This window comes from Sceloporus occidentalis, unplaced genomic scaffold, assembly GCF_023333645.1.
Source record: "Sceloporus occidentalis isolate IW3139 unplaced genomic scaffold, rSceOcc1.0.p SCAF_345, whole genome shotgun sequence".
Classification (NCBI taxonomy): domain Eukaryota; kingdom Metazoa; phylum Chordata; class Lepidosauria; order Squamata; family Phrynosomatidae; genus Sceloporus; species Sceloporus occidentalis.
In genome coordinates, this window is record NW_028317325.1 from 353,947 (window position 1) to 378,798 (window position 24,852).

Consider the following 24,852-nt stretch of genomic DNA (forward strand, 5'->3'; position numbering starts at 1 on the left):
GTTTGTCGGAGGGCTCCTTCCATGTTGTCTTTACTCAAATCTGTTCGGTACAGAAAAAGAAATGTCACAATGTGCATCTAGCCTTTACTTAAGACTTAATTTCATACCCCGACTGTTTCAGTTACGTGCTGACGTTAAGTCACAGCTGTGAAATATTTCTTCATTTAGTTATCGTCTGTGCCGGCTGATATTGGCTTTCTATTCTTCTGTCCGCACCTCTGATTTACATATTAGTTCAACTATGTATGTAACTATGTAAGCTTGCAAATGGTTCAGTTATGTTGCTTCTGTTTTCCCCCCCGACAATGCGAAAGAGAGAGAAAAAATTAACCCCTTAATGACAAAGCCCGTACATGTATCTTGTATTTGCGGTTTAGGGACCGCCCATTGTCCTTAAGGGGTTAATAAATATTACATTCTTAATAGTGTAAAATAAAGGTGAAAACAACCATAAGTCTGCCTTTTTGTTTTAGTCCTCTGCTTGTACAAGGATATCTGGTATAAAGATATACAGTGGCTCTAATGCTATGATTCATATGTATGAGATAACAGGAGAAAAGTATAGTTAAAATGATACCATTTAATATACCGGGTATGATATATACCGGACCCCTCAGATATGCTTTATATCCCCCGATATGCCACTCTGCCCCTAATATGCTCTATAACCCCTGATATGCTTTATCACACCCAGAAATGCTTTATGCCCCCTAGAAGTTTCACCCTGCCCCTCTGAAATGACACTCTGCCCCCCCCCTGAAATGACACTCTGCTTCCTAGAAGTGCCACCCACCCCCGATTTACCAATGCACCCCCAGACTCCCTGGTGTCTAGCGGGCCGGCCGGTGGACATCTGCACGATGCGTGCAGGTAACCTCCGCTGCCAACACTTCCTCCGGGGCTTCTATGGTGGATCACCGGAAGGTTATGTCACGCCGATGCTCCACCATTGAAGCCCCGTCGGAGGTTCCGCCAGCGGAGGTTGTCTAAGCGCATCTAGCAGGCGTCCACGGCTGCTGGAGAGGAGGATCCTTGTCCCCTGTAGCGCTGCAGGGGACCTGGATTCTAACCCTGCTGCTTACCCACAGCAGGGATAAATGAAAAAGAGAAAAAAACACCCGCCGCACTGCATGTCCCAGGGGGCTGCCGATACGAGCTGCGCTAAACCCTGAATATAAGCTGCACGCCCACTTTAAAGACCTAAAGTGGAGGGTAAGTGTGGCCTATATTCGGGCCAATACGGTATAGACCGGTGTGTGTGTATGTACGTGTGTATATATATATATATATAAATGTGTGTATTGCACACACACATTTTATTAGTAATTGGCTCACACTTAAATATGACATCACTTGAAAGAGGTTTTGCATCATTGTTTAAATCCAGTGATGTACGTAATGTTTGGAATCGATGGTTCTGCAGAGCACCTTAGTAGGCAGTCGTTCCATATTTCTGATGGTTTATGGCAGATTAAAGTCCCTTGCAATGGGCACAACTTCAGTCAATGAAACTGCCTGTTTTTAGTTATTTGCATTAAGTGCAGTTGTTTTTGAGGTGTTTAGTTTGTTTTCGCCTCCGGGAAGCTGAGATTTGTGTACAGCATTAACTGATCAATTTCCATTCCACCTCCATGCGCTGTTTAAGTGCCGTGGGCATTGTGGGCACTTTCGTGGGTTATCCATAAGGTTGACGGCTTAGGGACTTGTGATCTGTTCAGTCCATACTTTTGTGCTCTTGGTCCATATACTTCTAGTATTGATTTATACAGAGGTAGCAGTTGCTTTACTGCCCAGTTTGTGTATTCAGGTTAACCCCTGCCTAGGCTCTCAGTCCGGGCGAAGGGACCCGGTAAGGGGTCTTATCCGAGAGAGTACCGATAAAAGAGCTCGATCTCCTAGCTGTTTGCGTTGGACAAAGGCCAGGAAGCTCGTTTTGGACGGTTTTATGTTGATCCGTATGAACGTATTCCTTGCCGCTGCTGAATTCCGTGTATCGTCCAGCGCTAGATGTTTGTGCGTTCTTGAATTAGAAAGTGGCTGGTTGCGCAAGGTATTACGTACGTTTAGCTGCGTGGCTTGTGTATAACGGAAGGCCGCTCTTGTTATGACAGCTGGGTCACTGAAGTGTTCAAAGTGAGCATTATATACAGTGCTGTATACAGTAATTTACTTATTTCCTTTTGTTCCCATAAACTTTCTTTATACGCAGACATGCAGGCTGTCATCCGTGTCGGTTGTGATATTTTGGGAGACTTTACCCTGCACAATCACAACACTGAGCTGATTCTTTGTCAATGAAGTCCCTCACCGTCTTCGTCTGAGTGATTAAGAATGAGCCATTGTGTCTCCCGCAGGCAGGATTTTAAGGAGTCGCTCTGTTTAGTAGATTAGGCTACGATAACAGAGCTAGACGGTATACACAACATAATACCGTGTTATGCAAAACCTGGAAATGTTTAGAAAACAAAGCTTTATGAAAGTGTATTTTTAATCTGATACTAGTAATGAAAAAGTGTGGCCCCCCGAATACTTGAGGGATCTGCTTGCTGCCAGCAGCGTATTTCACCTGTTTTCTTTTTTTTCTTCATATGAAGGCACTAATCGAATGCCCGCCAAAGTTAGTGTACTATATAAAGTGGCGTGGCCGTCCACTATGTATATATATATATATATATATATATATATATATATATATATATATATATATATATATATGAACTGCATTAGAGGAGTGAAGATCTTGTGTCATGCAGGTTACAGGGACCTTCCGGATGCGGTGATTGGGACTGTGGGGAGATTGATGATTTGACCCTTCAGTGAGCTACTAAAAAAACCTCACGCATGTTACAAGCTAGCTGTATTTTTTTGATATGGCGTTTCTGGGGGGGGGGGGAATAAATTCCATTTGACTAATCTTTAAATTGTGCTGTTTTGTTTGATTTAGTTTGGTTTTCAAATTCCTTGACAAATCAGATAAAATAAATCAAAGTGAAAATTTCAACATGGCAACAGCCACCTTTATGGGACTACTCCTAGAAGTGTGTGTGCGTGTGTGTATATATGTGTGTATAAGTATATAGTGTGTTTAGATATATATTAAATATTTAACCCCTCATGTCAACAGTAATTAGGAATAAAGCTAACTTTTGCTTCCCATTTTTCCCAGGTCTTTGAATGGCTTGTTCAAAAGCTGATTGTATAAAATGACAAAAAACCCACCAAATAGGCGAGGAATTACCTTTGAAGTTGGTGCGCAGCTGGAGGCTCGTGATCGATTAAAGAAATGGTATGTAGATATCTGGGATTCTTCTAGACTCCTATGTGGATCTGTTGCTTTGGAAAGCCTGTGTAATCATTGCTCCTATTACATCCCCACTCATGTTGCAAGAGTGGGTGTCCATGCCTAAGATATATACTGATCTCAAATAATATATATATATTTGTTTTATATAGCACCATCGTATTCCGTAGCGCTGTACAATGGGTAGACAGGACATAACAAGTAGTATATAGCATAACAATCTGATTTACAGAAACAGGTGAAGAGGGCCCTGCTCAAAGGAGTTTACAATCTACAATTTTATATATAATCTGTAATGGTGTGGTCATGTGTTGTATGTTACAGATCTTCCTCTGAACTTTGCAATATAAACGTAACAAATCACAATGCAGCCGCTATAGCATATTGTAAAGGTACAGCAGCTGTGCGTCGCATCTCTCATTGTGACATTTTCCCGTCGCTCTTGTGTAGGTATGCTGCTCATATTGAAGAAATAGACTATGAGGAAGGCAAAGTACTTATCCACTTCAAAAGGTGGAACCACCGTTACGATGAATGGTTTTGCTGGGATAGTCCCTATCTCCGCCCGCTAGAGAAGATTCAGCTGAGACGAGAAGGCTTGGTGGAAGAGGAGCCGCAGGTCGTAAGTACCCTTTGTTCAAATCTCGGCTGTCCTGGCACGTTTATAAAACAAATGTTTTATTCTTCTCTGGTACATAGCTTTCTATGATTGAGGACATTTGGGTTCACACTCAAGCCAACTGGTGTATATATATGTGTGTGCACACACACCCGTCTGACTGAACTACATATATAATATATATATACACAGTACAATATCAGTGTTACACTCCAATAAAGGAGGATATCGGTTGCATTAACTGATCTTTCCCCCAACCATACGTTATGGGGCTGCCCCATATCTCTGGAACTCACTTTCACCTAAACTCCAGCTCTGTACCCAGAGCTTACCTGCCACTAATACATCCTCCGCACCAACTCTCCCCTTTCTCCATACATCATGTTTCTGTGGATTTGGTGACGTGACATTCTCATCTTCTCACACACCTTCCAAATTAATACTGCTGCTCTTTCATTTCGAAGAGAACAAACAACTCAATCGAACAGCGGTCCTGCAATATCATGAGCCAACATGTTTGACCAAATTAGTCGGGTGGGGGGTATTGATGGATTAGCCCCACATACCGATTAATACTGCGTCTTCGATATTGGGTCTGAAGGCAGAAACACACAAAGCCTAACAAAGATCTAGCAAAGTATCTTTTTTTGTTCAAAAGTATCCTTTTTGGTGCTAAACCTGCTGAGGTTAGGCGATCATTCCAGTGCCAAAAGCAGTAAAATGAAATAATTTGTGTCTCATGTAAATATTAAATAAGCGTTGTATTTTTTTTGATAGGTTTTTCGTGTGAATGAACAGGTTTTAGCTTGTTGGTCTGACTGCCGATTCTATCCAGCAAAAATAACCGCTGTCAATAAAGATGGTAAGAGGCCACGTTCCTATTTTCTTATAAAGTGCAGTAACTTACATAGGGGTCCTGTAGCCCTTACTCTGTGCCAGGCCTTAAAAGTGCCTTAGTGTCAAGCTTTAAGCACTAATTTCATTGCACCGATCGTTTGGGGCTTCTTGTGGTGTTAACATAACCCCTTCAGGACCGGCGCCCAAGTACTGCGTCTTCCCTTGAATATTTTAATTCCGTGCTCGTGATTCGCTTCAAAGCGACTTGGGGGAGTGGCTCCTACGGAACGCTGGTACCTGGTAAGTCCCGGTCTGGAAGCACCAGGTACGTCACCAGTACGGAAAGGGTTAATCTACAAAGTAATGCGGTAATCGAGCACCCTTTAGTATATGGAGTGGCTTTACTCACCACAATATTAAGGAACGGTTTTAGCCCAGCAGGTAGCCTTAGTCATGCCCCATGCCCATACTTGAGAAGTATATCGGTGCCTACTATTTGCATAGTTTTGTAGGATATTTGGTTCCAGTAGAAAAAGTAGACAAAGTTAGACGTAAGCAAACGCTGGTCCTTGAATGCCGTGTATTGAAGGGGTTGAAAAGAGGCTTTCGTATAGGTCCTCGTAACTATTGTTATCCTTCCTAGGTACATACACTGTGAAATTTTTTGATGGAGTAGTTCAGACAGTCAAAAACATTCACGTGAAGGCTTTCTCTAAGGATCAGGTAAAAATATTTGAAGTGTATATATGAAAGATTTTACATGCGCCGCAGATAAATGTCTGCTTTTAAATTGGGGGTTTTAGCTTTTGTGCATGTTTACATCTGGGTTTTATTTATTTTTTTGGTTTCTTCAGTCAAATTTGTCTCGTTCAAAGCCAAGAGAAAGAGGGACTGAAAACTCTTCACCTTCTGACAAGCACAGAGGAAAGTTTAGAGAACAGAAGAAGTCCACAGAGAATACTACGATAGACAAAGAGAAGCCACTAGCCGCTGATCAGAATCAGTCGGCCCAGTCTGAGAAGGAAAAGAAGCTGTTAGTAAGCGAGAAGAGCAAACCTACTGAAAAAAACATTGCGAAGAATGAGAAGGAGGACAAGGAAAATATATCTGAAAATGAAAGGGAGACCTCTGGGGAAACGCAGCCGGATGACAGGAGCGCACAGAATGACATCTCCAGAGTTCCTCTTGAAAACGGAGAGAGGAGAAGAAAACGTGATCGGTCCTCCTCTTTGCCATCATCAGGTTGGTGAATCTCTGCTAATTACTGGCCGGTGCAGCTGAACAACTTCGCCGTCTTTGGGATTTGCCTTTGTCGTCTGGTCATTTTAAGGTCGATTGTGTTCTTAGGTGTTAGGAATTACTGGAATTGTAGTTAATACTACTTGGTTTAAAGGCCATGAGTCTTTTGTAAGAATTCCCAGATATTCTTAGATAAGTACGACAACACGGCCTAGAGCATCGTCTTGAGCTGTTTAGCTGAGCATCGTGTATGTAGTTTACTACTTGTCAGTTTACCCTTATTTTCGTCTTTCTTCAGAACCTGGATCTCAAACGCTTCAGCCGGTCACGTTGGAACTGAGAAGACGGAAGATCTCCGTAGGGTCAGAAGTTCAAATTAAAAGAGCTCGTCTTGACAAAAGCACAAGTTAGTTTATGAAAATTCTGGTGTTTACCAAAGAACATGTTCCTTTGTCATTAATACAGATTGGCTGATGCCAAATGTGATACTCAGCTCTAATTCTAAATAAATGGGCATTTGTTTTTTGCAAAAAGCAAAAAAAATATTTATATAACTCCCTGCAAACCCACTATATGGTATAGTAGTATTTTCCACTCATCCTAAAACAGCAAAACCTTTACTGGTCAGTGGAAAACTACCCTTAAATATAATTGGCAAAGGTAGAGGGCAGCATTGGATTAACAGGTCACAGTAGTAGAGATTTTTTGATGTAACCTAGGAAACATGTTTGCCTTAAGATGTTTAACATATTTAACTGTTTATTTGAAGCAAAAAGTATTTCTGCCGATGCAACAGAAAAAACTGAAAATGGTGCGTTGGGTGAGGAGCTGAGGCCTGAGGCGGAGGACGTTTGTAAGGATGACGACGATGAGAAGTCATCCCAGCTCCTGGTGAATGAGAAACCTGAAATGCTCGGTGTTGATGAAACGGCTGCGCCACCTGCTGAAAAGGAAGAATCCTTACCAAAAGCGGAGCCAGCGTGTGAAGAGTTGGAGGAAGGTATGGCTTCTTTTATGTACCCTGTATGTTTACAGTTTCAGAATCTTTACATTTATGATACTATTTTTGAATTCTGGTAATTGAATATTTTATTTGAGCCGTTTTTTTATTTGATATACAGAAATCCTGTGCTAAACGTCCTTTTTGCATGTAGCCTGTAGTAGAATAGCAGTAAGAGGAGGTTGTGTTTGTGCATTGACTGTTAATAGCTATTTTTTTTTCTAATTGACTGTACAGTCAAGACAGAGACCATGCCAGCAATTGACGCAGAGCATCTTGAAACAAAGGAACCTTTTAAACAAGAGGACATCGCACACGAGGCCACAGCTGACATTCCCACCTCCGTCACGGAGGACAAACCTAAGCAGGAGGAGTCATTGGCGCAGAATGAGACTCAGACTGCTGCTCCTGTAACAGGTTAACATCTCTCGCTATTAATCTGTAACTCCTGCTGCTTTCATATATATATATTTTGGGGCTGAAACCCACAAATGGCATTCTTAACTTGTAAACTCTGACAATAGAGGCAAGAGGTGAACATTTCAATCCAACCCTATGATGGGGATTTGTTTTGTCTATACCAATGTATGGAATAGTTTGCCTCCTTCGTGACCTGGCGACTTGGTTTGATGTTCCGTGTCTTTTATGGTTGGATTAAAGTTCTTGGATCCCATAAGGCGAGGGTAACGGGCTTGTGGCAATCTAATGTGGGATTGACGTAATATATTCTCTTCTTTTGGTCTTTTACGTGCACACAGTTTGTGGTTATGATACATCGGTGGCTTATTGCCTGTACTAAATAGTCTAGTCTGCAGGTAGAGAAGTAACCTCAGATTTCCCTTTAAAATATACAATTACCTGAAATCTCTCTCTAGACTCCTTGTACTTTGAAAGGTTCATATATCAGTAATACTGTTCACAAGATTAAAGGAACATGGTTGTAAGCTTCATTGGTCACTGTAGGGGTGGGGGGGGGACTTCACGCGACGAATAGTTTCCATTGAACTAGACGAGGAAATATACGCTACTTTAATGTAACTTTTTTGTAACCGGGGACTAACTCTCTGTGTTATAGTGCACTACAGTGGAGTCCTAAACATCACGGTGGATGGTGGGGGACATTTTAGATTTATTTTACATAAACCATCAGTCTTAATGTTTTGAAGGAAATCCTCTTAGTGTGTGTTTTTTGTGTCTACTGTTTCCTTATAACAGTCTTGGACCCCAAAACAAACTTCCCCACCTTTCACCATGATTGTCGGCACCACGTCGTGTAAGATTAGCCAGATGCTGAACACTTATGCTAGAGGAGAAAGGATTGGAATCTCCTCGGGCAACTCTGTCCCTTATCTAAAGCGGCTTAACGTTCTGAGAATTCGTTTGGCTCTCTTCCCATTCTGGCCAATCTGTCTAAGGCCGATAGTTGATTCCATTGTTACTCTGGGCTTCCAAATTCTGGTTACCATGTCTCTAAGGGGACTACAAAGTAGAAGCTACATCATAGATGACTTTAAACTTTTTATTATCATTATTATTAGTTATATGCCAACATAGGGAAATAACATAATGGACAGATAATTGCTGGTGGCAAGCTGCGATATTTATACACAACGCTTCTCAGTGCAGACTATGGGGGGGGGTACACTTTTTGTCGACTCTGTGGAAATGGTTGTTGGAACCCTGCGAACGATTCCATTTTTTGGGTCAGTACAATTAAATGGCTACTAGCAATCATTGGTTCTAATTTATTTTGTCTGGGTTTTTTCTCTAGCTCCTCTGAAGCGGAATCCTCGAACTGACCACTCTGCTAAATACAGCAGAGAACCCTGTAAGCAGCTTTATTTTACTACATGCTTGGCACCTTTTAATGTAAAGGGAAGCACGATATTGCAATTTCACGGCCCGATTAACATGATGTGCACTTGGCTTTCTGTGACTTGCTTTGTCTCCTTTAGCAGTACTCCAGACCTCTTGCTTAATGCTAATGCTGATCCAAATGCATATTATGTTGCATTAATTTGACGCCATGGGTCGAGTTGTGTAGTAATTTAGTTGCCGTTCACAAACTGCTCAGTGCCCAACAGATTGAGGATCATTTAACGCAGGGCTTGAAAAACCCCATGTTGCCATGGTGATAAGTTTGACAGGGGTTCCATTCTTTTCTACTAAAACAGAGGTTAAAATCAATTACGATTTACAAAAACCTACGGTACAAGTGCACAGCATCAACATTTTAAAATGTTTTGGTTTTTTTTCTAATTATGCTTTAAGTTGAAACATGGCACCTGATTTATGAAGACATTTTGCGTGTATATATATATATATATATATATATATATATATATATATATATATATATATATATATATATATATAATGTGTTTCTATCTTCTCTCGTTTTATGTTAGTCTGCATCTCTGCAGGCATAACCTGGTGCGAACTTCCACTAAAGTTAAAAGTTGTGATTCACTTTTCACTTCATATATTTTCAGAGAATGCTCGCTTCTCGTGTGCCACAAAAGCATAGTGTGGTTTATGGTTCCTATGGAAATTAATGGGACTTTCCTGTCACTGATTGGCTGATTAAAGCAGCCAAAAGTGATGTGAAAACAGGAATATGCGGGAACGGTTTTCTGCAGCTTCCTCTAAAGGATTCTTTCAGCAGGCTATTTAGTTTGCAAGTCGTAAAAGCTCTAGGGCTGCGTTGAAAGCTGGGTATGGCGTCGGTACGGCGACTGCACCGTTCTCTAAGTGCAATCGAGTCCAAGCAGGTTCACTGGATCATCGACATGGTTGAAATCACGCCTCAGAATTTGTTGTATCTCTAGAGTACGTGATTACGTTTAAGGGGGGGGGGCAATCTTTGTCTACCTTACCTCGTTCATATTCTATGAACATTCTTTAACAACCAGCTGTCTGCTTTGTGAAGCTTTTAAATGCATGTGAATGTTGCAGTGTCCCTTTAAATCTACAAGTTTGTCAGCCTGGCTAATTACCCTGTTGGAAATCATCTTACCTTGATGTGTGTGTATGTAAGAAATGTGTGTGTGTGTGTGTGTGTATATAAAGTGTATACCCAAACAGCAAAGTTTTATCTGCAATTTTAGCACTAGGGACATGGTACTTGGCTCCTATACACAGAATAACAGACAACATATTACTCCACTACAGAGCCTTTTACTATCTAACCATATAAATCCCCCCCAGACGTTGCCGCTGTTATCGTTACTATGTAGATGTCATCACGTTGACTTGGTTTGTCATCTGAATTTAGTTTCAGTGCCGCCGCGCATGCTGTTTTTCCATGTTCCTTGTGTAATGTGCTTATGTCTGTCTAGTTACCGTTACCGTATCCGTGTTCCAGGATGTCTCTTAACCATTGTTTACTTATCATGAAGTCTGCTCTGTGCCAAACTAACTTTGTAGGCTTGGATTGCTTTCTTTGTTGCTTAGTATATTTATAGTGCGTTTGTTCCGCTCATTGGATGTGAAACTGCAAACATTAAGGAATGCTGAAAATGTATATGCCTTCCTTGTGATTTACATTTTGAATATTATATTTCTTATGTCTTCCTTGCAGTATTCTTGTAACGCTGTATGTGTTTTTGCATAAATTATTGAAATCATTCTCATTGTAAGAAATTTCACATATGGTGTCTTTTTTTATTTTTTTTTTATTTTTATATATATTTGACTACAATGAGGACCACTTGTTTCATATGTAAAATTATTCAACTACATTTGGACAAATATTATAATATTGTGTCTGTGTATAATCAATTTTTGCAAACAAAAAGAGTGGGGCGCAGAAACATATAAGGGTGAAAACAACTAAAGTAAAATATAATAGTATCTTTAATATTAAATGTAAATATAAATAAAAAATAAAGTGCAATGTATAGGCAAAGGGTCAATATAACCAGCAAAATACACTTACATTTGGTCCATGCACCCAAAGTGCATAATGTGTGTATGTAAAAGATGTATGCACTTTGGGTGCATGGACCAAATGTAAGTGTATTTTGCTGGTTATATTGACCCTTTGCCTATACATTGCACTTTTTTATTTATATTTACATTTATTATTAAAGATACTATTATATTTTACTTCAGTTGTTTTCTCCCTTATATGTTTCTGCGCCCCATACTTCTTTTTGTTTGCCTGTATTTCTACACTTTGAGGAAGAGTGTTTTTTATGTGGGTAGCTGCGGTCTTGTTTGGGAAATAACATACTTGTTTTCTCACCTTTATTATTTATTCACTTTAACACATAACACGTGACTTTAGGTTTTCTTCACGTCCCTTTATATAATCAATTTTTAACTGCTTCCTACCCTGTCAGAAGACTACTGGTCTGGGCAAAAATGTCCCTAATTGTGTTTACAGATCAGCTTGCTGAGTGTTATACTCATTGCTGAATCTTTGAACAGATTTCGGTGAAACTTATTCTGAGTGTCTTGAAATCAGGTGGATTAACTGTTAAGGAGAGGGTAGCTGTTTCCATTAGGATATTTTGAAGTCCCACTTCTGATATCTGCACTTCTCCCACACCGCTTTACCTTTTCTCATTCATACACCTGTTCTTTTCATGCCTTTCTCTTTTTAGACCCTTCCTATGAATCTTTTGCTCTTGTATCCCTAGACCATTTTGTTTCCTTTCTCGCTCCTGACAGTGTCCTCCTCTATTGTCCATTTTATTCCCCATATTAGTTTTCCTGATCCGTGTCCTCTGTCATGACTTAAAAGTAAATCTATCCTAATGGGGATCTTCACAGTTTGTGCAAGAAGTCCCGTTGTGATGCGCATGCACACATACACCTCCTGTTGTGTGGTTGAGGTCTCTTCCCAGGGCTGTCATACAGCAAATAGGCCTGTACTGTGTCCCCTGGTAACAGCCCACCAAGGCCGTGTTCCACATGTTGGACCCCCACCACCCAGTGCTCCATTGCCTCCGATCCAACATTTCTGTAGATGGCTCTTTGTTTTTTAACATAGCTTGCATTGGTAAGAGAAAGGGTACCTGTACACCTTTTTTTCTCATGGGCCCTACCTGTTATTCCACCCCTGCCAAATAGTTGGAAGGGAGACACATAGCATTAACTATTAAAAAGTTCTTTTTTTTTTTTTTTGCCCCTTTGAGGTTAGTCGTTATGTTTCTTTTGGTAACAAACTGGCAGAGCAGCCTGGATATTGCTAACGGTGCCTTTGCTAGTGGATGGAGTTACTATGCAGCGCTTTTTGTTTTTGTTTTGCAATCACTTTGTTTCCTTTTTGTTTTGTTCCATAAGGACGTTTTATTTTCATTTTCTTTATTTTGTGTTCTGTTCTTACAGTAACAAATACTTTGAAGAAAACCGATAATCCAGCTCCCAAAGCTGTGACCCTGGAACTGGACCCCAACAGGTTTAAGTGCAAGTTTTTGGATTGCTCCAAATCGTTTCGCAAAGCGAAATTGCTACATTACCACATGAAGTATTTTCATGGCGTTGAGAAGGCAGAGCAGGATCAGTGCCCTGTGACCAGACATATGCAAACAAGAGGCTCTTTAGCTCACGAAAAAGCCAACCAAGAAATCACAAAGAGGAGACGGACCACATCTGGTTCCCTACGTAAGAACCTTTGCCTTCTGTCCTGTGGCTCCTTATCGGATTAGATTTTACGTCTGTTGTAATGATGTAGAGTATATATAAATCACCAGTCACTCCCCTAGTAGGTACGGCTTTTTAGTTGTAGCGCGGTGTGGTGTATTAATGTTGCACGGGTGGTGGCTTTGGACCTTAGAGTGAACCGGTCACCTCTTTGAAAGCACATCTCAAGAGTGGCATCCATCTTGGTTTGGTTAGAATAATTATTGACATTCTGTGTGATCTGGGGACATTGGGACTACGTCACACAAAGCATGATTCTTACCTAGTTTGTTCCTAAACTATTTGAGAAAAATGTTAGCATCATAAACTCCTGGTGTTGTCTACCACTTTTGTTTGGTGGATATTCAATGAAATCAACGCGTCCGAGGGGTGTAATATCTTTATTACGGTAAAAGGGTCTCTGAGAGCCAGAGAATTACGCGTGGTTCTTTTGTGAAGACCAACATATATGTTCATTTTCCTTCCACATGAAATCCACTTGCTCTTGGGCAGGTTTCACCTCCGACATTGTATGTGGCTTTACGTATGTGTGACGTCTGTTATAATACAGTGCGGTGTTGTGCGATCTGGTGTTATGCTTGGTTTTATGAAGCTAAAATAAGGTATTTGCTACAAACAATTCTGGGAATTCTGGTTTTTCTACTTTTTCGACTGTTCTGAAAGTTTGACGCGTCTTGTGAGGAATTGAGTTTTTAGTCAAAAGTGGTACCTTTTTAAATGCACAGCACAGAAAAAAAACCCAAAAACGTAGAGTTGCATCATGGCCGGTTAACTAATTGAAAGTGGTGTCTTGCAGCAATTCCTTAGTGTCCTTAAGACTGTTTAACAATTTTGTGAACGGTCTGTGTCCTGCTTGACAGTTAGAATCAGGAGAAACCACAGGAAACAATGCCCCGGGGGCCCCTGACATCACAAGCAACATGCGCTGCCAGTGCCCCCTAAAGTGGCGGGCCCAGTCGCAGTTGTGACCCCTGCCAACGTGGTTCTTACGGCACTGGTTGGAATGCCTGCTTTGCGAACCCAAAATTGCCGTTTCATGGTTTACATGGCATTTACTTAAAAACTGGTCTCTTGTCCGTTTGTTTATTACTTCTCATTATTGTGTTGTTTTGCCGAACAGAACTTACCATGCACAATTATTCCGTCTCTGGCTTTTGGTAGGTAAAAACTCGGTCTGTGTGCAAGTCCCAGAATTGCGGCATCTGAACATCAAATTACTCATTTAATCGCTTTTTAGCTCCTTTTGAGAAAATCCTCATCTGACCCATAGTGATAAATCGGACAGGACAGTGGTCCTGAGGAATACTGAAAGCTTATTAGATTTTTAGCGCGTTAAGACATGGAATTGCAGATTTTGCATTGTTTGCTACGGAGTTTCACATTGTGCATCACTGGAAATGTCTCTTTTGGTATGATGAGTATTTTGGAAACTCCTTGTATTTGCTTAAATGATTCTCCCCTGATCACAAAATGCTTCCAAGTATTGTGGTTTCGTTATATTGCAATAGGCATACAGCGCATGGGTTCGATGTAACTGATTTACGTATTCCCTATTCAGATCACTCACTTCAGTTGTCACTAAGAAGTCCACCTCACGATGGAAAGGCTGAGAAGAGTGAAAAGAGACGCCATTCAACGTCGTCTTTAAACAATACCAACTCCCACCGCCTGTCTCTGAGAGAGAAGAGCAAGGAGAATCTGATCCAGAAAACTCACCGCAAGCTAGAGAGACTTTCAGATGGCGGTAAGCCTCTTCAATCTCCCACATTCATGTCTTCTGGACCTTAAGGACCTTTTGCAGGAAGCCTGACCTCACTATTTAATGTTCCATGAAGCCGACTTTGAAATAACAACAAACTGCTCCATAGTTTACTTTGATTATATTTTGGCTTCTTTACCAGACTTCTACTCCTTCGTAACTAGGTTTGAACAATGGATCGCTAGGATATATATAGCCTTATGTCTGCTGCACAATGCATTTTTCTCCATGGTTATGTTACATATAAAAGGTTAACAGTGTCCAATGTTACTGTCAAAGAGCCGTTTGGGAGAATGGAAACATAATTATCTGCATGTTGTTTTACACAGTTAAAGACAAGGAGAAGACCAAAGAAAAATGTAACGATTTCTTGAATCTAAAATCCAAGAAGAAGAAAAAAAAGAAAAAGAGAACAAAGTCTGGTGAGAATTTTGAGTTGATGAACCTCCAACCTCCGCGTTAAAGTAAAATCCATTAGCCATTTAAATGTTGGCGTGGTCCTATTTTGATGATTTTAGTGGTTACTCTTCCATTCTCTTCCGTTCTGGTCATTTAAACTAAATGCTGATAATTGGAAATATTTAAAACATTTAACACTTCTAATGTCACCTTTGTGTTACTCAAGAGATTCTCTAGTTTGAAGTCATATCAAATACATTCATGCAGTTCTACCTGCTTACTGGGGAGGGTGGGTAACAGTTGGCCTAAGTGGCAAGCCCAACAGAGTGGCTCAGTAACAGTGCCCCTAAAACACACCTAGAAGAGTCCTGACCCCAAGTTTGAAGGACGCTGCTCTATTAAGTTTTATGTTAATGGTTTTATGTTAATGGTTATTTATGATTATTCAGTATGTTTCTCCTGAATAACTGACAGTACAGGGTCAACAAATACAAAACATTGAAGGAAATCATCACAAGCGCTTTTATTTATTGGTGGTTCCATGTGTATGTAATCGGTTATGCTATGGAAATGTTATTTGAGTCCATCCCAAAGTTCACCAGAAAGATGGTTTACAGACTGTATTATACACACTTGCTGATTCAGATTTTTTTCTTTTCGTGTCTCAGAACTCTCTGGAAGTGAAGAAAACATTGATATATCTAAAGAGCTGTCTCCCAAGAAAACATCTCTTACAAAGCTGAATAATGACTTCAGAAGCCATTGTCCTTTAAAGAACCCACCACCGAGGAGCTGTGATCATGGATGTCGTAAGGACACAGCCAGATTAAGTGGTAATCATAACCGTTCTACACTTGACTCAATATGTATCGCCCGTGATTATTGCTGATGGAATCTCTTTACTGATACTATAAATTAGTTTTAAAATGGAAAAAATTTCAGTCCTGCTCTATTGAGTTTAAATAAACAAGTAACGTAAATTTTATGATGGTAATTGTGGACGGTCCAAAGAACTATAAAATGTTTTCCAGCTGCTATAAATCTGCCCCTACTCTGTGTCTAATATTGGTGTCTACCTACTGCTGCCTTTTCTGTTTCTTACTCGGTCCTAGGTCTTCTGTTTTCTTGTATATTATAACATTTCCGCTTATTTTGTGAGGCTGGGATTCCCCGTCATTGGCGTTCAGCACTAACTAATGGCTTTGGTGTTAATCCATTTTACCCCATTGTTACACTTTACAGATGAAGATACATTAAGTGATTCTTGTACCGAAAGCTTGATTTGGAGTGACGAAGATAATGAAGAGATCGACGTTACAAACGCCGATGAAGACATGGATGAAGAGGAAGGTGATTGTGAAATTGTGCGCTGTATGTGTGAAGTGCAGGAGGAGAACGACTTCATGATCCAGGTAGGTGTCTTGCTAACCTTTTGAGGGTTTGTCATGAAACTTGAAAGGCATGTTCTGTAAAAAAAATAATAATAATAAAAAAATATATATATATATTACGTCAGAGCTGTTGGCAAATAAAAGCGCAGTCCTACACACTGATGGCTCTTCTTCGCCAGCATTTAAAAAGCATGCTATGGGTCGCTATTTTATACCTCGAAACTGAAAACGAATATAGTGCTACTGCTTAAAAATGGCTAGAGAACAGACCAGAGAACACTTAACCGTAACTCCAGTCTATGTATGATTGGTGGGCAGAACACACATATATATATATATATATATATATATATATATATATATATATATATATATATATATATATATATATATATATATATATATATATATATATATTGTTTTTTTTTTTTTTTTATTCAGAGGGATGCTTTGCTTTTTTATTAATTCGTGAGCCATTTCTGCTCTGCATAGCTAAAAAAAAAATATATATTTTGCGGAGATTTGGTTTAAAAATGAGGTACTGAAATTAAGACTTGGTGCCTTGTGTTCTACTGAAAGTGGTTCTGTACTAATGTTAACCCTCGTTATGGTACCATGGGCAAAAAAAGCCCTTGATATTTAATTGTAACCCAAGAACATGGGTACCAGAAGTGGCTACTACTGCATGATCAATCGACTGTCATTTATTTAGGAAGATTAATGGTAGGGCTGTTCTTTTGTGCAGTGCGAAGACTGTCTCTGCTGGCAGCACGGTGTCTGCATGGGTTTGCTAGAAGATAATGTTCCAGAGAAATATACCTGTTATATTTGCCAAGATCCACCAGGTACAACACTGCTGCTGCTTTTGAGTAATGTTTAGCTAACCTTGGATACATTCGCATAGCATTTAGCCCATAATATTTATCTGAAATACAAAGCCTCATGGTAATCATTCGCTCTCCTTGGCGGTCTGAATCATGACATACGAGCACTACGTTGACGGTTTTATTGCAACTATTTTAATCCACTGCATCCACGCTGTCAACATTTTCCACGAGATCCTGACACTGATCAGACTGCGCTTCGTCTAAAAGCATCATGAAAACCTACATTATGGAGTAAATCGAATCGCCCTCCATTCTTTCATTGCTACACTCTTACCATTGGCTAAAGTATGGGTCACATGACCGTTCTTTAACTTGTTTAAACTGTGGGTACTGGAAAGTCTATCCGTCCCTTTTATAGACAACAATTCAGAATGATGTCATATACACGGGTTCGTATTTTAGCTGAAATTTTACTGTAATGGCTTCTATATAAAAATTTCTTGCAGCCGACAATACACTTTTTGACAAGCGGTTTTTCTTTTATTGCCTTATTCAGGTCAGAGGCTGAGTTTAAAGTATTGGTACGACAAGGACTGGTTGAACGAGGGCCACATGCACGGCTTGTCCTTTCTAGAAGAAAACTACTCTCATCAGAACGCCAAGAAAATAGTGGCCACTCATCAGCTTCTCGGAGATGTGCAGCGAGTGATAGAGGTTCTGCACGGACTGCAGCTGAAGATGAGCATATTGCAGTGAGTGATCAGAGTTATGGTTGTTACGGCTTACAGAAAGCTCGTGCTTTGCCGTGGGTGGCTGTGTGTATTCAGAGTTGTGTTCTCAGTGGTAAATGTTGTGTATATTATACAGAAGTAAAGAACATCCAGATCTCAAGTACTGGGGGCAGCCGTGGAAACCGCATCTACTCAATGACAAATGCTACATCAAACGCAGCCCTGAGGAAAACTCTTGCAAGGAAGATTCCACCAATTACAGGACTTACAATGGGGCAGCGGATAAGCCATCACCCATTCCTTCTGTGGAGGAATCGTATATCACCAGCGAACACTGTTACCAAAAACCTCGGACCTATTACCCTGCGGTAGAGCAGAGACTAGTTGTGGAAACGAGGAATTCGGCATTGGACGCTGGGGTGGACCGAATACGGCAGAGCCGGGAAGACTCAATAGCTGACAGACTTGGGTGGGAGTTGGACAGAGAGCTGATAAAGGCTGAGAGCGAATCCAAGCATAATTACTGTAAGGTGAGTTAGTCAATTTCTAAATCACTAGACCGATAAAACTATGCACTTTTTTCACAAAGGAACAGTCGTGTATTGTGCGTTTTTCTGGGTGAACTTTAGTGACCTGACCCTATAGCCGCCTAAGCCAGTAGATACAAACTGCAAATGCTGTTTAGAAACGCCTCTCAATTATAAATGTCGTGGGGTTCCATTCCACTAAATGCTGCTGTATTGCGATAGTTGATGTCGTTGACTGCTGTTGCATTAATAATATTTTAGAACTGAAAAGCTCAAATATAGAAACATAGGATTTGACGGCAGATAATTATGCGGCCCATCTAGTCTGCCCCATTAACTCGATGTAAATCTTTGTCTTAGATTCAGGAGCTATATCCCATTCCCATGTATGTTTAAATCTACTCGCTGTATTCGTCTCTACCACTTGTTAAGGAAATATAATTTAAATGGCAAGGCTTTTCTAACTCTGCGCTGTATGGACAGAAGTAGTGGGAAGCCTGATTGTTACACCAACCGGGACGTTTATAACATTGCATTCTAAAAACATAGACATTAATATGTATTTGGTCCCCCCTTTGCCGGCATAACAGCTTCCACTATTCTTGGAAGGTTTTCCACAACATTTTGGGGAGTTTCTATGGGAATTTTTTCTCTTTCATCTAGTAGAGCATTTGTGAGGTCAGACACTGATGTTGGATGAGAAGAGGGGGCCGACTACATTTTAACGTTAATGTACTTAGAATGCAATGTCATTGAAGTCCCTGTTGAAATAGTCAGATCTTCCAATACTTTCGTCCGTATAGTGTATTTGTTGCTGCCGATCCATGAGTTCTTAGATGCTTCTACTTCCATTGTAAGCATTAATAACACATATAATTCTAAAGGTCAGAGAGAGCCTTGCGAAAAGGAATCTGCCTCCACAATCTCCGCAGCCGCTGGACAACGGTAACGCAGCAGTCACTTCACAGCTACAGTGGCAGCTTAACCTCCTGGCCCATCTGGAGTCTCTGCAAGACGAAGTCACTCACAGGATGGATTTCATTGAGAAGGAGCTCGATGGTAAATACATGAGGCTAAAATGCTATTTTATTTTACGATATTAATGTCAATGCAAGGTTAAAGTGGCTGATTTCCTTATTAATACTGAATATTTTAGGACCAACTGAAATCATTTAATGTCCCTTCGGTTTTCTGTTAAACTGTTTCCATATTTAATAAGTTTCATATTTATATTGTACTTTATTAAATGTTTAATCCCTTAACGACCGATGATGTGCCTGGCAATGACAATGGAGCCCAGCTTTCTAATCGTAATTATGTTTTAAAAACATAAATAGAAATTTGGTAACGTTTAAAAGCAATTATGCAGTGATGTCACCATCCCCCTGATGTTTCCCCTAACCATCCAGTTCCAACAAAATGTAAATAAAGGAAAAATAAGTTGAAAACTATATATAGATAAAATATTTTTACGAGCAAGTGCTCAAATTAGCACTATATCTTTGCAAAAATCTCCCATACTCCTCAGCTGAATGGGAGATGTAGTCCTGCAGCAGCTGGAGGGCCGCAAGTTGGACTCCCCTGACATAGGACATGGGGGCAGAATGACCAGATTTGGAAAAAAAAAATGGTTTTGAAGTAGCAAAACACTACTTGTACTTAATGCCCTATAGCTTGCAAAAAAAAAGTTTGTTTTCTTTTCTTTATACGTTTCTAACGGTTATATTTTTCTGTTTTTTTTTTTTTAACTGCAGTTTTAGAGAGCTTCTTAGACTACACAGGAGAATTAGAACCTCCAGAACCACTCGCACGGCTTCCTCAGCTAAAGCACCGGATCAAGCAGCTTCTCACGGACCTCGGCAAAGTGGAGCAGATAGCGGTTTGCTGCTCGACATGAGAACGCCCGGCGCGTTGCGGAAGCGTTTCTACGAGGCTGTAGCAGAGGTTCCAGGCACTTACGGAGCGTTGGGGGAATGGCACGCAGATTGCATGAGCTGCAGCGAAACCTGCTGGGCTGATGGACAGCATCACCTGCTCCCACTACGGCTGCGGATCATTATAATGTTTAATAATGGATGGCATTTTACATGAATGTAGAACTGAGGCTTGTACTTTCTGTTTTGCTTTTGTTCTTTTGGGTTGTCCTCATAATGTTAGTTGCTAATTTTGATTGCAGCTTTTTAACCCTTTTTATACCAGAGGGGTTTCTGCGCTTCAAGGAACGTGTTAGCCTACGGAGTTAAAGATTGGGCAGGAATTTTTTTCTTTCATAAAAAAATATTTCTTTTCCAAACTGACTTGAAATACTGCCACCCCAAAAAAAAAAGCATCCTTCCAAGCCACGCGCCCACTGTGGGAATAGCTGCAAACTCTGTTCTTCGTTATGTTTGCGGCTTGTTGTTTTTTTGCATACGTATAGAACAGTATTTAAACAAGATGTAGTCATGACCTTTTGCTAAGCGCAGTGATGTTCTACTTCTCATTGTATTCTGTTGCTGCGGTGTTAGTAGATATTCCGGTTCAAATAGTTTGCTTGTTGTAATTGCGGTAATGGTACACATACACTGTATCTTACTAGGGCATGATTTCAATCTAAGAATGATCTAGACGCTTTTCATATGAATAATTTCTAATGAATTCTGGCCACGCTGTGCCTACAGAATGAGAAAAACTAAACAATGTATTGTTGTTGAATGCGATTGATTAGTAATGGCTTTCCAAACAGTTTGTGTGCGAGACGGGCTATTTTTGCCCCATATCTGTAAACAGAAATAGCTCTTTACGTCTCTGTTTAATCGTTTGTATGACAGGTACTAACCTCGTCCATCTTCCCGTAACCTTCAGAGAAAGTATCTGAAGAGCTTTATTCATTACCATTCCAGGACATGAGTTGGGTTCCTATACCAGATCATTGACTTTTCTTTTAAGTTTCTCCCTGTTCTTTAAAACCACACTCTTGTATGTCAAACATGCATCATGGTTTAATGCCTAAAGTTAAATATATATTTATATTTGTAATCGCTGCCTGTGATGCTGACGGTCTGCGGGTTCCCTTAACACTTTTTTGGATAGCGGTCTGTATCAGCGTTTGTATTCATTTTCTAAGAACAAATTGGTTTATTTGCTTGATGGATGAAAAGTCCCGTTCTTAGGCTTTCATTTGTAAAGCTGTCGGCGGTAGCTCCAAACGTAGAGAGATGCTAAGCATCTTGGACACATTCTCATTTCTGCCTTTGTCGTCTTTTATTGTTCTCTGTTCATGTATATATTTTTTTTTCTTTACTTTTCCGCATGAGTGTTAAACACAAAAGTAAAAAGGGTGATAGGGAAGGACGGGAAGTATCTGTATTGTTTTTGTAACCGGCTGCAAGTAATGAATCCTGCGTAAATCTAATAGACTAAAAACACATTTTCAGCAGTCCTTTTGTTCTTTATAAATAACTTTATTCATGTTTTTTTTTTTCCCCATGCAGCTGTTTATTAAATATTGAATGGTACAAACTGATTAACAGATTTGTTCTGAAGGAGTGTGTATTGTCTTCGCTTTTATTGTCTATTTGCCTTATTTTATGTTACCTGTGGTTGTAGGGGGCCTGATGTTAAAAGTATCCAGTCTGGGGTGAGTTATCAGGGCCAGGAAGTAAGATGATGACTTCTTGGAATGAGATGTTGGGGATTAAGATCCAACACAGACGCGCTCTCCCTATATTAGATGAGAGGTTAATGTGCGGTGCAGTCTTACAAAGCATGGGGGAAGTGTATGTTTTCAGAACTAAGAAAATGTAATATCAAAGGATCCATAACAAACACGACGGGAACAAAATCATAGCACAGGAGCAGTTAAAGATCCATTAAAGATTTCTCTTAAGCAGACGCTTTTAATGCGTATGATAGCTGCGTCTCCTTGCAGATCCATGGAGGATTTATGCAGAAATGTGAGCAGTTCCAAAAGTTAGATGTATGCATTTATTATATAATATACAGTGTAATATATATATTTATATTTCAGGGTGATGTTCAACATTATGTCATTAACACTTTTGATCTAAAATGCAGCATGAGATGAACAGTTTTCTGCATTTAACATGACGTCATTACAACTGATCTGTTTAAAGAGGTGGCAGGGGTTACTGTAGAGTAATTGGGGTAATAATAATGGTATTTAGAAACGCAGATTGCAGGATTTGAACACAGTGTGATTTAAATATTGCCGCACTACATACACACAGCCAGCATCTACGGTGAGCGGCTAGAAAACGGCATCATGCGACAGCCGGCAGGTATCCCGGGCCGTGCACCCAGTGTCGCACCTTTAGGATTGCCGGGACGATGTTCATCTGATCCCCGGTAATCCAACACTCCGCGTTACTGTTCTGACGCGTGTTTTCTACTCCGAGAAGCAAAACAAAGCCCCGTATTCCTCGGCCAATCAAAGCGATGGGCGTGGCTGATGAGCAGGTTTTTTTTTTTCTTCCCCCTTTCGTAACCCGGAAGTGCATCGAGCTGAAGTCACAAAGCACCCGCGATCCTTTACCTTCAAGGAATGAGCTCAGTTCGGTGGTAAGTGAGGTTACCCCCGGCGGAGAGGGTCTCCCGTGCGGGCATTATAGGGGCACGGGAGATCCTGTGTGATGGGTGCAGGAGAGGAGCCTAATTTTCGGGAGAGGTGGGCGAGCGAGTCCGCTAACGATGTAGGTCGGTGCCCGCGGCAGGGATCCAGTTCGGGATAACCGTGTTTATTTGGGGTGCTGGCAGTGAAGGGGTGCAGCTAGTCAATTCACCCAGCCCTAGGGGGTAACAGAAAGTTCAGTTTAACCAGGAAGGAGATTAAAGGCCGGTTCTGTGCGCCGCTGGGAACCTCCAGAGATCGGATTCTTTACGAAGTAAGGAGGTTTAAATCCCAGTTTGTCGATGTACGGTGCGCAGCCCGCCGGGTCCCGCAACACAAGGGTCTGCGAGAACCTGATCTCTACCAATAGCCTATTTTACCTTTATCAATGCTTTTTGCTCTCTTCGTTTTGCAGAAGATGGCGGGAGGATACGGTGTGATGGCAGATGATGAAACCATTGATTATTCCGTCCACGAGGCATGGAACGAGGCCACAAACGTCTATTTGATTGTGATTCTTGTCAGCTTTGGACTCTTCATGTATGCAAGAAAGTGAGTTACGTTTGTCTTGGTGGAAGATCTTTCACTATGTTTCTGCCGACATTCGAGCGTTAAAAAAAATAAAGAAAATGTGATATCTAATAATATGTATTAATCCCTTATTTTATAAATAGGTGGCCAATTAGAGCCACTTTCCCGATGGGGGGGGGGTTATGGGGTAGAATTACTGTCACTCTAGAATACTTTGACCTGTGACTGTTTTTGTGCAGAAATAAAAGAAAGATAATGAGGATATTCACGGTTCCTCCTGCAGCGGAGACGTCATCCGAGACAAACTTCTATGATGACGTGAAGAAGATTCGCCTACGCCAACAACTGGAGATGTATTATATCGGTGAGACTGATCATAAAGTTAATGGGGGGAGTTAAACTAAGAATGGATTTCTTTTTGTGTATCGTAACACCACATTCGAAGTAATATCTAATGCACGTTACCGTCGGTGTATCTGGATATTATTCTATATAAACTAGCAGAAAATAACCTTTGTGCGATACAGCTAGAATTAAAGCAATTTTAAAGTCCAACAAGAGATTTTAGTATAAATTGCCCCTGCACCTTTCCGCATATGGAAGTTATAAGGGTCAGAAGCTTAGCTTTACTGAAGGGTTGGTAGATAAATGGATCAGCGCCCCAATCGGAAATGGTAGAGGCTAGTATAGTAAGGATTTAAACATGCATGGGACGGGCATGTGGCTCCTGGATCTAAGGATCGAGGACCGGTTAAGGTCTGAAGAACGTGCGGAGTAGACGGATGGAATGATCTGCCGTCGTGTTTTATGTTTCTGCTACAAAGGGTGTGAGAGCGTTACATTTCAAAGTCATTATTTTAAAATGTACAGAATTATTTAAACATAATATGTAACCTTTCATCAAGTCGGTGGGCAACCGGAGTAAAAGTGGTAGATGTGTTAATTTTTGCGTTTTAATCTAGGATGGTGGCCATTGAATCGAAATATCCTCTAGACTGTAAGCTTACGGACCGGTCTCTATTAATTTAACGTAAATGATCGTTTTTAATCTGTCAGTTCTAGTTTTGTCAGACTCTGAATGTATGGACTATAGGAATATATTCTAAATATATATTATATTATAAATAAAAGATAATATTCTTGATGTTTTTCAGCACGGAAACACGATCAGCACGGTCAAAGTGACAGCGTCCAACTTACCGTGGAATGAGGAGAGCTCTGGTCTCGTATATATATAAAGCTTCCGCATGAAGAGGACGTGTTGGCGGGTCACCGCCTGTTACCAGCCGCACTAAACATGTCAGTGTTTTAGCAGCAATCAAACGAGGGACCGGATTATATACAAAACCGAACAACAAATACAGAGTTTTTTTTTTTACGTATTTATTTCATGCTTCTAGTGCCGTTCTGTACACCCAGTGCCCTCCCGCGGT

At 40.5% G+C, this 24,852-nt stretch overlaps 2 protein-coding genes across 2 annotated transcripts; both read left to right on the plus strand.

Moving 5' to 3' along the window:
- The first annotated feature begins 3,203 nt into the window (after positions 1 to 3,203).
- LOC149274167 (PHD finger protein 20-like) lies at positions 3,204 to 20,176 on the plus strand. Its single transcript, XM_089505762.1, has 17 exons — positions 3,204 to 3,286; positions 3,752 to 3,923; positions 4,698 to 4,782; positions 5,401 to 5,480; positions 5,612 to 5,999; positions 6,295 to 6,402; positions 6,766 to 6,996; positions 7,234 to 7,413; positions 12,331 to 12,606; positions 14,734 to 14,826; positions 15,472 to 15,636; positions 16,046 to 16,215; positions 16,940 to 17,063; positions 17,578 to 17,773; positions 17,889 to 18,282; positions 19,164 to 19,338; positions 20,034 to 20,176. Exons 1-17 carry the CDS (start codon positions 3,204 to 3,206, stop codon positions 20,174 to 20,176), a joined length of 3,063 nt encoding a protein of 1,020 aa, XP_089361888.1.
- Positions 20,177 to 23,306: 3,130 nt separating this feature from the next.
- SMIM19 (small integral membrane protein 19) lies at positions 23,307 to 24,629 on the plus strand. Its single transcript, XM_089505768.1, has 3 exons — positions 23,307 to 23,440; positions 23,659 to 23,783; positions 24,574 to 24,629. The coding sequence occupies exons 1-3, from the start codon at positions 23,307 to 23,309 to the stop codon at positions 24,627 to 24,629; spliced, it is 315 nt and encodes a 104-aa protein (XP_089361894.1).
- The last annotated feature ends 223 nt before the right edge of the window (positions 24,630 to 24,852 follow it).